This window comes from Rhinolophus sinicus, linkage group LG11, assembly GCF_036562045.2.
Source record: "Rhinolophus sinicus isolate RSC01 linkage group LG11, ASM3656204v1, whole genome shotgun sequence".
Classification (NCBI taxonomy): Eukaryota; Metazoa; Chordata; class Mammalia; order Chiroptera; family Rhinolophidae; genus Rhinolophus; species Rhinolophus sinicus.
In genome coordinates this window covers 39,480,983-39,498,981 of record NC_133760.1, presented here as the reverse complement: position 1 = coordinate 39,498,981, position 17,999 = coordinate 39,480,983, and the positions used below count along the sequence as shown (strand labels likewise).

The window sequence follows — 17,999 nt, the reverse complement described above, 5'->3', positions numbered from 1 at the left end:
TCTCTCATTCTATGATAACTCTCTAAAATAAGGCAGGGTAGGTACCTTTGGTGGAGAGGTCTAACTTGCACCACTAATCATTTTTGTCCTGGACTTGGATTTCAAAATAAAAGTCCATAATGAGACTCCTCACTCACCAAGAGCCCTAGGCTTAGAAAAGACGCCCCAGCAGAAAAAGACACCCCAGCAGAAAAAGACAACATCATATTTGCTACTTTTAAAAACATTCATGGGAAAAAGTAGAAAATACATAAAAAATTATAGTACCCGTGTCAGGTACGATTTTTAAGTGGTCCCTTTTCTCCTTCAACAATTTAAACAACACAAGTACACACATAAAAACACCTGTAAAATATGGGCATTACAAAGGTCTTTTTCTGCAATTCTGTGCATTGGGGCCACCTAGCAAATGATTGGCCTGATACCTAGGTTGAGATTCTATAAATGTAGCTAAATTTAATTTGAAAATAACAAACTAGACACATCTGGGAACCAATATTGCGCAACAAAAATCACCCTTAAGGCTTAATAACATGACTGCTTCCCCCAGAGAGCACGCTTACCTTATAAATGTGAACGCTGGGGGAGAGCGGAATTAAAGAGCCCACATACCAGAGAAAGGACTAAAATATTAAGACATAACTTTATTTTCCTTGAACTGTTTTAAACTTTACCTTCAGATTAGGAGTAAATGGGTCTGGGAGCCTCATGTTTCTTGGGAAGGCACTCAGGATCAGATTTCTTAGCTGAATACAATTAGGTGGGATCACATCACAGAATCCATAATGGTAATCACAAAGGAACTCGGGGAAATCATGCAAAAGAACCAGCAGCACTCTTAAAGTGCCCTGTTTTTTTAAAAAGAGAAAAACATTGGCTGATTCCACACTAAGTAATAAAACAGGAGTAATATTTTTACTGTTATGAATTTAACTCAAGTAAAAAAGGCAAAAATATACTTCGATAACAGAGCTACAGGCTTTAATCAACAATAACAATAACATCACAAGAGATTTATCAAAATATTTACATCTGCAAATCAGAATAAACTAGGTATTAGTTTATAACCTTAAATACATACACATGCTAGAATACGTTAGACAAAAACAGAAAAAATAAAAACAATGAAATAAGCTTCTTTCTTCAGAAATTGGAAAAATAACAGCTAAGGAAAACCAAAGAAAGAACAAAAATTTAAAAAAAAGTACAAGTGTGTGTATGTGTGTGTCAGGGGGAGCACGTAGCAATCAAAGTGAGAAGTTGGTTCTTTGAAAAGATCAATAATATTGATAAGCCCTACCAAGACTGACAGAGAAAACACAATGCCAGTATCAAGAATGAAAAAGGACCATCACTACAGATCCTACAGACATGAAAAATAGTTTGAGACTAATAAACAATTTTATGCTTGTAAATTTGACAATGCAGATAAAATACACAAATTGAAAAATACAATTTACCAAACACAAACGACAAAAAACGGACTAGTCCGTTATAACAAAGATGTTAGTTAAATATGTTGTTAAAACCCTTCCTAAAGAAACTCTAGGTTTCAATGGCTTTATTGGCAAATCCTTAGAAATATTTAAGAAAATATTAACAGCATTTTCAGTCTTACAAAAATAGGCCATTTTCCAACTCTCCCTACCACTGATACCAAAAACTGATACGAAAATTATACAAAAATCCTAAATATTAGAAATCGAAATCAGTCCTTGTATCATGACCAAATGGTCCTGTAATGCAGTGGTGGTTTAAGCATTTGAAAATTAATGGATTTACAACATTAACAGAAAACAGTCAACAAAATACCCATTTAATGATTTAGAAAGTCTCAGCACATTATGAAATGAAAAGCATTTCCTTAATCAGATAATGGTATCTACAAAACAAACAAAACTATAACTTTACAAAAACATTATACTTAATGGTGAATTACTGAAAGTTTCCCCCAAGATCATTAATGAAGCAAGCATGCTATTATCACTATCTTCTATTCACCAATGTCTTGGAGTCACTGGCCAGTGCAATAAGGCAAGAAGAACAGCAAATAAAAAAACTATTGTTACAGATTCACGAAATAATTGTAGATATAGAATACACCCCTCCCTGCCAAATATAAAGATAAATTGTCAGAAAAAGTAAATTTAGCAAGGCGGCTGGAAACAAGGCCAATATACAAAATCAATTTTATTTCTATACGCCACCAACAAGTAAGAAATGAGAATTTTAAAAAGATTATCTTTTGTCATTTCAGAAAAACCATCAAATGTAGGACTAAGTCTAAGGAAAGATGTTCGACACCTCTATGTTAAAAAACTACATAGCATTGCAGAGTAAAACTAAAGACCTAACTCAATAGACATATACATGTTCATGGATTGAAAGGCTCAATATTAAGATGTCTGTGCTCTCCGAATTGATCTACAGATTAAGTATAATCTCAATATAAATCTCAGCATGTTTTTAGAAGTGAGGCTGATTGCAAAGTTTTTAGAGAACTGCAAATGGTACCGATCAGACAAAATAACGTTAAAAGAGAGCAAAGCTCAAAGAGGACTTGTACTGGCCTAAGAATAGATCAACTAGAGAGTTATCCATAAATGTGTAGTCAATTATTTTAACACAGCTGCCAAATCAATTCAATAGAAAAACGAAGGACTTAACAAATGGGGCTGAAAAGCCTTATATAGGTATTGTGGTTGGGGGAGGGAGGTATAAGAAAGTGGGAGGATCAAATATATGGTGATGAAAGGAGAACTGACTCTGGGTGGTGAACACACAATGGGATTTATAGATGATGTAATAACACAGAATTGTACACCTGAAATCTATGTAACTTTACTAACAATTGTCACGCCAATAAACTTTAAATAAAAAAAAAAGAAAGTGGGAGGAAATTGTGTCTTTTTGTGTATCTCACCATATACAAAAATAAATTTTAGAAAGATCACAGACCTAAACGTAAAAGAATTATATGGCTTCTTGGGCAGGGGGCAGGGGACCCACAAAACAGAATGCAACTTGGGATTGGCCAATTTTTTTACACAAGACACAAAATGCATTTAATAAGAGTAAAAAATTGATCATTTTGACATTAAATTTAAAACATCCTTTCAATAGAGTGAAGTGAAAAGACAAGCCACAGGGAGTGTGAGATGTTTAAAAATATATCAACACAGGGCTTACATCCAAAATATATGAAGAATTCCTATCAAAAATAAGAAAAATGCAGATAACCCAAATAAATATGAGCATAAAACATGAACAGGAACATCACAAAAGGAAAATATCCAAATAGCCAATCTATACATAAAAACCTCACTAAGAAATCAAGGAAACGCAAATTACATCCACAGTGAGATCCTATTGTACAACTGCCAAAAATGGCTAAAATGAAAAACAGACAATACCAGGTAGGAAAAGGATGTTAAAAAAAAAAAAAAGTAACTAAAGTGTTGCTGGAAGAATTTTATTAAGACTGGTATTATCTACTAAAGTTGAACATATGAATACCCTATGACCGAGTGCTGATCATGCAAGTATGTTTGATTTTTGTACTTTTCTAAATATACTTCCCAGTTGAAAGTTTTTTAAGTGTTTCAGTTTTAATTATTTTTGTTTATAACTCCAAATTAATTACCTTGTAGAGGATTTGCATAGGTTTGGTGAGTTCCACATTTCTAAGGAAAGGTGCTAAATACTTGAATAAATCAATCAGTAGCTGTGCATACATAGGCCATCCCTGAAAGAAAGAAATGTATATGAGTCATACTCAGCTGCTATCCTGCCACTAAAAAAGTTCCCCAAGCAGCTACGGTGTTTCCCCAAAAATAAGACCTAGCTGGACCATCAGTGCTAAAGCGTCTTTTGGAGCAAAAATTAATGTAAGACCCAGTCTTATTTTACTATAATATTAGACCTGGTCTTATAATGTAACGTAACATAACATAAGACTGGGTCTTACATTAATTTTTGCTCCAAAAGATGCATTAGCACTGATGGTCCGGCTAGGTCTTATTTTTGGGGAAACAGGGTAAAGTGTGACTTCTTCATACTTATATAACTAGAGAATACTGGCATAAGTACCTCTCAAAGACTCACTGGCATTAAAAAGGAACACGCGTGATTATGGAGACAGTAGGAAATGATATTTTAAACAAACTGGCTCCAGAAATTCCAAGACACACAGGTCCTTGGTGCCTGTGCCAAAATTTAAAGAACAGGAGGAGGGAAACTTGAGGAACTTTCAGACAGACATGAAACATTTAGCCAACTGAGAAACCGGCAACTAGGTCTGTTTTCTTAATTCCTTCTTTGAATTAAGTTCTGAATCTCAACGCTTTCATTTCCCACTCCCAGCTCCTCAGCTCCAGCCTGCTAACCACCCCCCAAATGCAGTAATTATGTTCATTCTTGGGTAATTTTATTCAATATATTGTGCTGCTCCTCCTGCAATGCACTTCTCCGCCAAACAAGACTAACTCCATTTAAGGATTATTTCACTTTCTTTTTTGCCAAACACATAGTAGTCACATTTTCTTCTGATCTGAAAGGACCAATTAAGGATACTTTCTACAGTGGTCATTTGTCATTTAATTGCAAGAGAGATAGGAGAGAAACTTCTCATGTTAACTGTGTTTGTTCTCACACTAATTACTCATTACTAGAACTTGGTCCTAATTTCTTCAAGTACCGTGACCAGTGGTCCTCAACCTTGAGTGTGAGAGCCTTTAGCATTTAGAGTGGGAAAGTGTAAAGCTGGAGGTTCCAGAGAGCCATTACCCAGTTTTATATAGATGTCTACAGAGGTGGGTCAAGCTTTCAACTTTTTATAAAAAGGTGTAAGAGATTAACATAGGTGGCACGCAACAGACTTGGAGAAGCAATACCCTAGTCACTGAGGAATGGACCAGACAGAGGCAGTCAAGTACTTGTTAAGCCTCTCTCCATGCCTTGACTCCACGTTCAATGGAAGAATTCCCAACTAGGCCTGGAAGAAGTATGATGACTACTGCATGACTAACAGTGCTAACAAGCCCCAGGTAGTTACAGTCTTCATCTGTAGGAGATAAACTGCAGCCACACCTTCTGCTGTGGCGTATGTGCCAGCATTCTTGCAATAAAAATCCGATGGGAGATCAGTTCAAGCCAGGCATACACAAAGCCAGGAGCTTTGGTAGGCCTCAAGATGTGGAATGTATTGCTGGAAGAAGAAAACCTTTATCAGGAGCACAGTCTAACTTAAATATAGTAAACACATGAATATAAGTAAGTAGACAACATGCAAGCTATGTTATGAATAAATATGCCTAAAATCCATAAAAGTTCTACTTCTCAAATTTTGCTACATTAAAACAGCAATCTTTACCAGGAAATCTATTAAATTCAACATTACTCACCAGAAAGCTGTAAGTGTCTGGAAATTAATGGTTTCCAATACATGCTCAGGTGCATTGAGTTCTAAGAGCAGCATGATAAAAATCCGATGGTAGGGAAGCTGCTGAAACTCACTTTGCCGAACGTCATGGTCCTGCAGGAGAACTCCCACTACTATACCCAGGACCTACGGAGCACACAGATAACAGCTTGTAAATCACAAAGATAATTCACTTACCACTCTCTAGTCATGCTTTTTTACCTTGCATTCTTAAGCTCCACATTAGAGGAAAGGATATATACCATTTGAATACAAAATTATATGCTGACAACCAAAGGGGCCCATACATTGATTTTGATCTGTAGTTTTGTGTGTGTTCTCTGAATTTCAATACCCTTCAACCAGACATGTATCCGCTCCACAGATGCCCAGTGGTTTTTCTAAGCTCTAGAAATCAACATGGTACATCATATTTTACCATGTTAATAAATCTAATGACCTAATTTTTCCGGTCAATTTTTCTGACATGAAATTGACTGTTAGGCTGCAGAAATGTCTCATACAAAGAACTGTCTTCTATTCCACTTGATTTTCCCATTTAACTGCGAGGAATTTTTGTAATTACCCAAGACCAAACTCTAAGTTCATTTTTGCACTATTTTAATATTCAAATTTCCAAGAAATTCCACTGTATAAATCAAAAGAAAATGTACATTGTTCCTTTGCAGAAAAATCAAGACAAAGATTATAATGTCACTCATGGTATTTGAGTTGCCAATCTCTTATTAGTGAACATATCCAGCCATCTCACACAGTGATTCTGTGTAAGGGCAAATCTCATACTATCTTCTAGCATAGTCATTACCAAATGTTAACATGCTGAACTGCATTATGGTGTGGGTTGGGTCTTTTAGTTAAGGCATCATATACTCTTCTAAAATTCGGTGATTATGTTTACATATTATCTATGAATTTAAGTTCAATACAGCAAGGGGGAGGGATGTTAACAAAATCTTTTGAGGGAGGGGTTGGACCCTTAGGGTTTAGAACCACTGGTACAGTGTACCAAGACTAAGGCAAGAAAGGATGTCAGACCTTGTTCAACAGGTTAATCTTCGTGACAGTGTTGGTGGCCTCCCCTGAGTGCTTCACTAGCAGTGCAATGAGTCGGACAAAGGCATCCAGGTTGTGGTAGCACTTGGCTCGGATCATGGTGGGATTAGCAGCAGGATTGTGCTGCTGCTCTGCCTGAGCACGGTAGCTGATTTCCACACACATCTCAGTGCACAGACGGAAGAACCTGGTTATGAGGTCATCAGTCTTCAGGATTCCCTGCTGGTGCATCTACCAAGGGAACAAAAATATATAGACACAATGAGATAATATACACAGGTAAACTTTTTCATGTTTAAGAAATAATCTCTCATTTATTCCTGCTGTCATATTTCCAATTTTTATTTTGTAAAAAAGCTGTCATGAAAAGGAATGGTCCGTTAAGGGACCATGACAGAATTCCTTTAGTTTTAAGTTTAACTGAGAACAGAGAAGATAGAAATTGAAAAAGATAACAATATGGCAATTTTGAACAGTCCACAGCCAAATAATCTGGAAAATTATGCAAATCAAACCAACTTTCAGTAACTCACTCAAAGTCATATTAAGACATTCTGTCCAAGGTGTATCGTCCTCAAGGAGGAGATTAAATTATTTTACTTTCTCACAGAATTTGAGATAATTTCTTCCAAATGACTTAACCAATACCAAAGTTTTTGAAACTCCAACTAGCTGCTCCAGGAAAATCAGGTAATAATTTGTATAATAAGTAGATACCCAATGAAAATACCCACAGATCATAAGCAACTATTTTCATGTAAATTAAGTTAAAATAAAGTGGAAAGGGCAAGTATATTTTTTTAAAAAGGATGAAGTACAAATTTTATGACATATGATCTGGAAGTGAAGCAGAGCAAAGCAATTATTTGGCTAGTACAAAAGAAGACAGTGTAACAAACATTAAGGCTGCAGAGGGAGGGAGTCAGTGCTTACTAAACAAAGAAACCAAGCCCAGAATGAAAACTTGACTGTTATCTTGGAAAGTTAATTTAACTGTCCCTTGATAAGCAATAAAACAGCTGAATTGACAATCATGTAACCTAGCCAAGACAGAGCCCAGCAAAGGGACTTTTGTACATTGAAATCTGAAAATTTAACAGGGAAGAGGAAATGAGGACCAACTACTATGATCAAGATGGAGCACAAGGAGGAAAGAATGAATTATCAAAAGGATGCAAAAGAGAAAAGTATAATATATTATCTCTTTCAAATGGAGAGAAAAAATGAGCGCTAATAAGCCAGCAGAAGAGCTAAGACAGCTGCCACATCCATACCCATGAAATACCGATGGTCACAAAAACCAATTGATTCAAAATTCTTCCATCCAAATCAGAAATCAAACTACAAACATACACTAACAGCTTTTCAATAGTTATGTTTTATAATTCCCTGTATTTTTTTATGGGAGAAACTTACTTAGTATGATTTACTAAGTAACATTCATCTTGAAAAGTAAATCCAATTTCTAACAACTTCTAAAATTCCAATCAGCTCTTCCCCATTCAATTGTCATTTATTTGATAATAGATTTATAATTTCTTTGGTGCACACTTAGAGCTTTGGTCTCAGTTTGAAGAAATAAAATGGTTAATCTGCAGAAATAAGCAGATTATCTCTCCCTGAACAAACATTACAACAGATCTACTAAAGGAATTTTAAGGTCAGTTCAGGAAAAGTACCACTCTTGTCAGCCAAGTATGATTAGGACACATTTGACTATTGGATCTGAATCCCTTAGGGGCAGAAAGCAGCCAGTGATGCTCAAAACAATGCTAAATGGTACTATGGATCTCTTTTTACATTTTTTCCTGTTCATTCTGTTCAGAGATATTCCTGCCAAACCTAGTTTTAGCTGGAGACTTGTTTCCTAACACTTTAACTCAAAGTTCAATTTAGATCAAATTGAATGAAAATACTGGAAACTATTTCCCAAAAAGAACATGTTAATCCGTTTTAAGTAGGTAAGCTACTTAATTTAGAAAATACAATAAAAAGCCCTGCCATTTAAATATTTTTTGTTTTGTTGTGTTTTCTTATTTAATTTTTTAAACATGGGCTATTAGGAGAACTTTACTTATTAGCCCATAATCGCATCAGTGCAGATTATCAAGCTGGTAAAATTACCATGTATACCTAGCAATTTCATTATTCATTATCTGACCCATTTTATTTTGTAGCTGCGACAATTGAAACAGGAAAAACAGAACTAAAGGGGGATGACAGGGAATGTTGGCTTTACTGCTTAGTGACCAATGATGAGGAAGCAAATAAACTGTATCAATTTAACAGGGTAATGATGATGACATTTTTGGTTTACATGAGTATGGAGGTAACTGACCACAGGTACATAATACTGAACTTTAATATTGGAGGCATCACACCCTACTTATGTTGAATAAAAAGCACCTTTCTTTCCAAAAGCTCTACCTGTCCAACAAACGCAGAGAAAGCTTTGGTACTGTCACGGCCAGCTGCTGCTGAATGGTAGAGATTCACCCATTCCCTCAGAAGATACTCTGCCTTCTCCCTCAGGCCTGGAGGATCATCGTACTCTGAGGCTTGAGAAATCCCAGAATGCATCATAAAGTTAGGGCCTCCGTGAGCACGATCAATCATTGCTTCATAGTTGGATCGCACTACTTCCATCAGCTGGGGCAATCTAGTACAATAAATCCAGAGTGAAAATCAGTCTACTCATGGTTGTGATTTCAGACAATACAACTGGACAATTTGCTTATTAGAAACCACAAGAATGATGATCACTTTACCATTGCCATATTTAAAACTACCCTTGGTCTCTTGGTATCTGTTTATTCATGAGGACATAATATGCAAATGACTGACCTCAGTTAAGCCACTTTTTGGCCAAAAAATGGTGCCCATTGCAATGGAGCTGATGTTCAGAGTCAACAAGTATTCACTGCATGCCTATTATATGCCATGATTTTTGTTATTTAATTCTCAACAGTTATTTGCTATTAGTTCCATTTTATACAAGAAACAGGCTTAGGGAGGTGTATCAACTTGCTTAAAATCAGAGGGATTTTAAGTGGCAGAGCCAGGGCTTGAACATAGGACTGACACCAAGGCTAATACTGTATATACCCTCCACAGCAAAAGGCTTGGCTGTTAGTTAAGCCATCATACTTCAAGGGACAGTATTAGGTCTCACTAAAGCTTCCCATACGCTGTACGTAAAGCAGTTATAACAGGTAATGTTAGTAAGTCTGCACATTCATTTCACAAGCTCTTTCTTAGACTGCTGAATACACATGAATCCCAAGCATTTTCATCCTCACCCTTCTGGAGCATTGCCTCTGGAATGAGCGTTAATTCTCATGAGGGTTTCAATGGTGTGGAACAGATCTGCCTCAGTAATATGGGCAACACTCCTTTCATCCACCAGCAGGATTTTTACCAACTGCATAGCAAATGCCACAGCCATGTAGTTTAAACCATTCTCCATTGACTGGCAACACAAAAAGCACAACATAAGAAAAACAATGGTTACAGCAAAGACATTTCCCAACTCCCAGAGTCCCTTCCACACCTGAGTCCCCTTCCTACCTGAGCCAGGTGAAGATCATACTGCTGCATGTTAACCAAATGATTGCGAATTAGCAACTCCACTGCCTCCACATTGTATTTATATTCATCCCGACATTCAATTAGGCACCTAGGAAAAGTATTTCTTTATTCAGATAGGCTTATCCATACTGTATCAAGTAAAATAAAGAGCCTGTTTTAGTCAATGGTAACTCGTTCCAAACTAAGGATGCCTTGAGAAGCAACTGCAAATCAGTATCCAAGATTCAAAACAGACAGTAATGAAGGACTGCCCAGTCTTAAAACTCAAGCTTTGCTCTCAAAGACAACAGCATTCCATTTAAGACATTAAAATACTTACACATGAACACCAGTTATAAAAGCTGTGAAGCCTTTTAAAACCAAGGATCTACAATTTACTACCCAAAGGTATGGATTTTCTGTATTAGTCATGGGCACCAGAGGGAAAGGACAACCACTCAACAATTAGAAATTCCAAACGTCCCATTCATCTTCCAGAAAAGAGGGAAACCTCTGGACCTAAACAGGGCTGTGAATGTCAGAAGGCAGTCCAGGAAGCATTACTCTTCTAAGACGGCTAATGACCTTGTGATCTGTTTGTTACACCACGGAGACCCATATGCCCGGCCATCTTGAAGAGCCTTTAAGACCAAGAGGTGGCATTCCCTGTAGCGCAGCAGTAGGTCAGCATCAGCACCACTTGTGGCATCTAGTAAGCCCTCTACAGCCTGTGGAAGGAAAAGTGTTCAGAACCATGGAAAAGATAGAACTCAGCCCAACTATCAAAGACAAAAAACAAATCCTAATGCAAACTACAACATACCTTCTAAGGCCTCGAGTTACTCTCCACTCACCCAAACCCCTTTCACTTACCTAACACACTCTCTCTAAGTTCTATCTAGTTTATGCTCACTCAGTGTTCTTCACTGTCATAAATGGCTCCACTGTCCCTCAGTCAAAATCCAATGCTCCCCACCTACCTGCACCACATTACCCAAGTACCTGGATTAACCTGTCTCTCAAAATCTGAAGGGCTATGTTTTAAAGTTTCTTAATCATATTCCCAGAAAATCTTACCTTAATAGAAAAAATTTTTTTTCCCACTTTATCATTTCTAACTGCCATGACTATATTCTACTCTGGAGAAAATGACCTGCTTATTACAGGACTGAACCTGCTTCATATTAATTTTTAAAATCTTAAACATAACTTAAGTAGATGATAGTGCAGGTCACTGATGTTTACAAACCCAGTTTCTTCTAAAGGTAACAGAAGGTGGCCGCTTAGCTCAGTTGGTTAGTGTGGTGCTAATAACACCAAGGTTGCTGGTTCGATCCCCACATGGGCCAGTGTGTGCTGCACCCTCCTTAAAAAAACAAATAAAATTAAAAGTAACAGTTTAAGAACTAACCTTCTGGAGCAATCCAAGAGCAGCTATGGCATCCCGAGAATTTCGAGATAATACTACAACCTCCAAAAGACTTCTAAGAGCCTGAGCTTGAGGATTCATGGCCAAAGTTGGTGGGATGGCATGTAGGTGCTGCTCCAGTTCCGTAATGCACTTATCATAAATTTGAGCTACATCATCTGTTGCCCAAGCTTGCTGTTTTAGAGAAGAAAACACCAAGAAAAAGATAAGCAAAAATTTTACAGATTTTTTCCCACTGGTATATGTAGCAATTGAAAAATCTGTTGCTATGTTTCTTCCCCTAATTTTTTCATCAAAATATGGAAAGGTTTTTCCATTCCCCTTTCTGAACTATTTGGTCTTAATGCCATTTGGTGGGACACTGCAAGGCAGGCATGGGTTGAGGGGTACCGTATTTCACTTGGTAGTGGAAAGCCTGCCAGACACCAACACAATCAAGTGATCAAAGAGAACACGATAAATAATGGAATAGGCGGGGGATAGCATCACTTGTGGCATCTAATAATCTCTCTACAGCCTATGACCATGGAAAATACAGTCCAACTGTCAAAGCCTGATAAAAGAAAGAACACAGCATCATTTCTAAGATATTCCTATCTAAGATACACTACCTGACTCTACTCATGAGAACGTATCAGACAAACCCAAATGAGCCCATTCTAGAAAATGACTGGCCTATAATCTGCAAAAGTATCAAGGTAAAAAAAAAAAAAAGAAAAAGAAAATGACGCGCTGTACTAAACTGACCTGAGGAAAATTTTAAAAATGTGACAACTAAATGAAATATGAGATTTTGAAACAAGTCCTTCTACTATAAAAAGACAGTACTGGGACACTTGGTAAAACGTGAACAAGGTCTAAGGATTAGATGGTATTAACATATCAGTGTTGACTTCCTGATTTCAATGTTTGTACTATGGTCATAGAATGTCTCTGTAGGAAAAATAGACCAAAGGACTCAAACGTGACTGGGACATCACGATCAGACCCTTATGTTCAAATGATTCAGGGGCAAAATGTTTCCCTGTACAATTTCAACTTTTCTGTAAATAATTGTTTCAAGTTTTTCAGAAATCTATCTTTAAAAATAATCCAAAACAGGGAAGCCATGTAAATTCCTCTAATTGAGCCAAACATAAAAGTTAAATCAACCTCATGGATATTAAAAAAAAAAAAGAAAAAGAAAAACCCACTGTATATCATGCTGATAAAAACTGTGGAGAATTTTTCCCCCTTAACTTAAGCTACCAGGTAGCAAGTAACAGATTAACTGACAAAAAAATTCAAATTAAACTGTAAAACTCAATTCAATCCAAGGAAAGTATTTACCTTCATGGGCTGAGCTAAAAATCCTGTGGGCTGACTTAAATCATTCGTGGGCAAGAAGCCAGGTACATTGCGTGCAAATTCTTCATAAACAGCCAGCTGCTTTGGGTCCACACCACCAACCTTGGAAGAAGAAAATCTGTTTTGACAGGATCCTCTTCACAAAAAAGGAAATTTTTTTTGAAAGTGGAAAGTTTGCATGGAAGCATGCAAAGGGGTTCTGAGAAGGGACACACAAGTCATTACAGTACGTAACAGCATGAGGAATATGCATGTGGGTGCACACATACACACATTGTTTCCCATTTCCCTGAATCCTGTCAGTCACTCTTATCTATAAATTAAGAATTTTTCCACTGGAAAATGCCTCAAATAAGACTGTATCAGTGCAATTCTCCAATGGAGCTGGTAAAAATGACCATCTTCTTGGTACCAATAAGCAACTAAAAATAAAAACACAAGTACCAGAAAGGAGGACCAAGCTGGGAAAGGTGAAAACTAACAAGCATATGAACTCTTTACGGCGCTACTGTAGGGGGTGGGGCACATTAAGCTGTTATCTGTCTGTACCTTCTCCACAGGCTGCCTTTAAGTGAAACGCTACACTGAGATGAGATGCTTTCTCTGAAACATTTAACCCCACTGTTCTCGTCCTGGTGAGGAGCTTAAGTAACCAGAACAGAAAGAAAACAAAGATGGAGCAGGGAGAGACAGAGCACCCAATTCTCACTTTCAGCCTGATTTGCTCTGGCATCCGCTCAGCTTGGTATGTTAACACAACAGGATCGCAGTACCTGCGCCCTTCTTGTCTAGCATGTTTTCTCAGTTCAAATTCCTGCAAATAAAAAAAAGTCACTGAGGTTCTTGTTATGAGGCACTTTCTTAAACAGAAAGAAAAAAAATACATAAAAGACAAATGCTAAACACTTACAGTTGCTAATCTCTTGTCCATCTCAGGGCCTGCTTTTTCTACTGCCGTCTTCTGAATAAAACAGCAGGCTAACTCACAATTGTCCTGAGCTAACTGAGCAGCTGCCTGATCCATCATTTCTCTCTGTTGTGGGGATGCAGTCTATTGGAGGAAAGAGACAGAAAGAAAAAATATTTCAAGTTTTCAAGTGGATGGACAAGACAGAGAGGATAATAGGAATGCAGTACTTAGACAAATGAATTTCAAAAGTCCTGACTTTACTTATGACTCATTAGCTGTGATCATGAAATAGTCTAACAATCATCTTCACCTGTCAGATGAAAAAACCACTCACGTTAAACATCTTACCAGGTTGTTGTGAAGGTGAAGAACATTATGAAAACAGAAAGGCAGTAAACAAAGGGATTACTAACCATGACATCTGAGTCCCAAGATTACTAACTGAATTACCTGGGGAGTGTGTGATTATGTCCGGAGACATACGAAGTCACGTTAAGTAGCTGTATTGTCCTATTCAAGTGCTTTACTCTAAATTATTCATGGGAAACAGAATCAAGGTTATTACTGACTTAGTCATTGTTTTAAAATCCTTCGTTTCTTTAAAAACAATAAATATTTGGGTATATGGTATCCTCCAAACACTGTGTTGAGGATACAATAGTGAACAAAACCAGACATGGTGTTTCACCGTGCAAAATTTACAATCTAATAGGAAGACATCGAACAAATACGGTGACTATTAGAGTAAGTGGAAATGCAAAGAAAAAGAAACTCTTGTTTTGTGCTACAGCACGAAAATAATCAACTTACACGTAGGGCTGAAGCAAAACTGTTTTTCAGGTTGGTAGATATGCTCATGAGCAAAGGTTCCCTGCAGGTAATCATAGCCATTCCAGCTGTCAAGTTGCGCATCATATGATGAGCTGCTATTCGCATTCGAGATTCTTCAGAATCCAGGGCAAAATCCTTCCTGACTATTTGCTCACAAGTAGTCATGGCAATCTTAATTGATCGATCCACCACAGGGTGGACCAGCTCCTGGACAGCCCGTTCAATTGCTTGTCGCACACACTGTTTCAGCTGTGGGTGGGCCTGAAACAAGGGAATCTAGGTGGAGAAAAGTAAGTCAAGTCAACGGCTTATTTAAATAAGATAATCCAATTTCTTTTATCAGTAACCACACCCATGATTTTGGAATTACTTCAAAGTTAACTATTAACTACTATTTTCTACTTTAACCACTAAAAAGCTCAGGAATCAGAAGTTGGGCTACAAAGAGGGAGTATTTCAGTGTACCTTGTGATGCACTAATACATGTCTGATTTTTTTAAAAAAATTCTAAGTTTAATGGGTACATTGTTCATTACAAAATGCTTCAAGACACACCACCTGCTTAGTTAAAATTTGTGACTCAAGTATTCTTAAAGAAAGTAACTTCTTTAGTAGCTTGGGGAAATACACAAAGAATCAAGTTTACAGAGAAAATGCTTTATACAAAAACCTTTATTGCTAACAAATAATTTCTCAGAATAGCAAGCATTTTCCATTATTGTACACTGAAACCTTTTGCTTCACTTGAAAGACTGTTTCCAATCTTTTCTGTTATAATTTATGCCCTAATAACTCACTAGGTCTCTTTAACTTACTGAATTCGTAAGCAATTTTTAAAATATTCATGATAAACACATGGAAGTATTCAGATTCCTGGGAGTAATATAAAGGGGAATCACAATTTCTAGATCTAGGTTCTTCCTTCAAAAACTAAATGCTACATCTATAAAAAGAAAAAGGAAAAAAAAAGACCAGGTTAACATGAGCTCTTAAAAATCATTTCAAGTCCTTGAAACAACCAAGTTCAATGGACTGATGTTACTCCTATATTTGTAAACATTTTCAGTTTTTTAAAAAGGAAAAACCATGAAAACTCCAAGTATCTAATTCTGAACTAAACAAATGTTAAGCATAATAAAAGACTGAAGATGATAATCAATTATCACTCTGAATACACACAGTCAAATACTACCTTTAAGTATAGGAAAAGGACTGCTGGAAAGTTATATTTAGACCAGACTATCTCCCAGAACCAGGTCACAGAGACATAACTTAAAATATGAAGTGCCACTTCCAGACCTTGACCTGGAGATTTTATACACACACATGAATCTGCTCAGTGCCAGGTATCTGCCAAAAGAAATTACTTTATACAACAAAGCTAAAGTGATAAGATAATGAAAATAAGAGCAAAAACAAAAATAAAAAACAAGACAAACAGAAAGAAAGAAAATAGACAGATAAGAAGGAGGTGGGGGAGGGGGGAGAGAGAGAAAGAGAGAGAAGAAAAGAAAATAAAGAACAAAACGCTACGGTATATACTGGATCTCCTGACCTGTGTAAGGAATTCTTGGAGATGATTATATTGCCAGCTGTCTTGATTTTAGGAACATAGATTTGGATATGAGGAACCAATATAAATGATATCTAGTCACAGTGACTATTTTTAGAGTAGAAAAACATCCTAGCTGTGCTACATAGTAGTTGCCAATCCCAGCTCTCTGCCTATAACCTAGGAATCCAGAACGAAGGGAGAGAGGAGAAGGGGAGGTGACCAGTTACCTAGTCCAAAGTAGAAGCTGGGGAAGAGTATGGTGTTCACTTACTGTTGGGTTTAGAGTAATGTGTGGTGCCAGGCCTGCCAGAGAATAGACATTGATGTCATGGTAGCTGTACTGTGGCTGTGGCGGAACCGTGGCGGTACAGGTGGTACTGGTAGCTGGTGTTGTAGACGTTGCTAAATGTAAAGAGATGAGACAAGAGCTAATAAAAAGAGCACACTTGTTGATTTCACTATAAAATGAGCAAAGTCTGAAGCGGCCTGTATTTCATTCAACTAACTGGACTAGTGGGGCAGGGAGGGGAGGTGTTGAAAGGGTGGCACAGGTGACTTCTTCCCCACCCAGAATTATCATAGGGAAATTCTGTTATTTTGACAGACATTTGAACAAAGCATGTAAAACTTTGTCAGTGGCAGTGCCCATAGCAAGAAATCAACTGAGGGGTCATGCAACATCAGCAGGCCCAAGCCTTCTTGGATTTTTCTTTATTGTAGACATGTATTTTCAACCTAGGCTGTTCCCTGGTTTCACCTGGGGATTCTTAGCTAATAAGGGCTGAGAGAAAGAAAAGCTGGTTTATTCTAACCATTCCTCCTAATCATTTGTTCAACACCCATACTTCCAATCCTCTTCACCAGGTAAAATAATCCCCTCTCCCAGCAATTCTAGCTGGTCTGGCCAGCCCCAGATTTGAGGAATAACAAAGGCTGTCACATCATGCAATTCTTTCTGAGATCTCAATATAAAGATAACCCAGCTTAATTAAGAATACAGTATGAATTACTGGATAGAGTCTAATACAATAAGACAATAACTACACGTTGCTAACATTGCCTTAATTTAGAAGGCTCACCAAAAAGTACACAACATTTCAGCACCACAGAATGTGAAACAACTAAGACTTATTGTATTCATGATAACATACCCTTCAATAGAACATTCTGGTTAAGCATAGGGCTAGCTCATTATCACACTTACTTGTGGTTGTGATGGGAGGAAGTTCTTCTGGCTGCTTGACATCTTTCTTTGGAGCAGAGAGCTGCTCATCTAAGTTCTTTAGGCGATCTTTATCCTTTAGGAGGTTTCCAGGTTTTAGATCATTGATGTCTAACGCAAGGTTCTTGCAGAGGACCTCAATCTCAAACTTCAAGTTTAACTGCGTAAATCCAATATTTGATTAGAATTTTTAAAATAAAAATGTAGCTTTATTCTTAACATACACTATTTTCTCACCCAACTGCTACAGTGTTTCCCCTTAAATACTCCACCTTCCCTGTAAATTTTAATAATGTGAAGGTAGAGAATATTCCAATGGATAAAGAAGCAACAGATTTACCTTTAAGTCATGTTCCTGGTGTAGCTCAGCTAATACATTCATAATTGCCATTGTCCAGGGGTTGGGCGGCCTAAAAACCTAAAGAAAAACAATCATGTTAAGCTGGCCGCCAAATCACTTTAATCTGTATTATTTAAAATAGTTAAGCACTTATACTTACATGGCCATAACAAACCCCTAGCCTTCCCATCCATACCATATTTCAGAAAAATATCAAAACCCAAAGCCACCTTTTAGAATCAGCCCTATAATTCTACTTAGTCTCTCACATTGGAAATCCAAATTTACTTGAGGAAAACTGACTG

General features: G+C 37.2%; 1 protein-coding gene across 8 annotated transcripts in view; it reads right to left on the bottom strand.

The window, feature by feature from the left end:
• The window catches only part of CNOT1 (CCR4-NOT transcription complex subunit 1), a 77,322-nt gene that overhangs the window by 4,893 nt on the left and 54,430 nt on the right, over positions 1 to 17,999 (bottom strand). For 4 of the 8 annotated variants that reach the window (XM_019754931.2, XM_019754948.2, XM_019754937.2 and 1 more), the window contains 17 exons: positions 17,695 to 17,772; positions 17,337 to 17,514; positions 16,404 to 16,534; positions 14,557 to 14,853; positions 13,747 to 13,887; positions 13,546 to 13,650; positions 12,819 to 12,938; positions 11,472 to 11,663; positions 10,646 to 10,788; positions 10,061 to 10,169; positions 9,793 to 9,962; positions 8,900 to 9,152; positions 6,476 to 6,724; positions 5,403 to 5,566; positions 5,089 to 5,206; positions 3,644 to 3,745; positions 675 to 848 (listed from right to left, as the gene is read on the bottom strand). In XM_019754931.2, coding sequence (XP_019610490.1) covers positions 675 to 848; positions 3,644 to 3,745; positions 5,089 to 5,206; positions 5,403 to 5,566; positions 6,476 to 6,724; positions 8,900 to 9,152; positions 9,793 to 9,962; positions 10,061 to 10,169; positions 10,646 to 10,788; positions 11,472 to 11,663; positions 12,819 to 12,938; positions 13,546 to 13,650; positions 13,747 to 13,887; positions 14,557 to 14,853; positions 16,404 to 16,534; positions 17,337 to 17,514; positions 17,695 to 17,772 — 2,724 coding nt within the window. The remainder of the gene's footprint in view (positions 1 to 674; positions 849 to 3,643; positions 3,746 to 5,088; positions 5,207 to 5,402; positions 5,567 to 6,475; positions 6,725 to 8,899; positions 9,153 to 9,792; positions 9,963 to 10,060; positions 10,170 to 10,645; positions 10,789 to 11,471; positions 11,664 to 12,818; positions 12,939 to 13,545; positions 13,651 to 13,746; positions 13,888 to 14,556; positions 14,854 to 16,403; positions 16,535 to 17,336; positions 17,515 to 17,694; positions 17,773 to 17,999) is intronic. The other 4 variants (XM_019754957.2, XM_019754971.2, XM_019754963.2 and 1 more) reach the window with 1 other exon arrangement.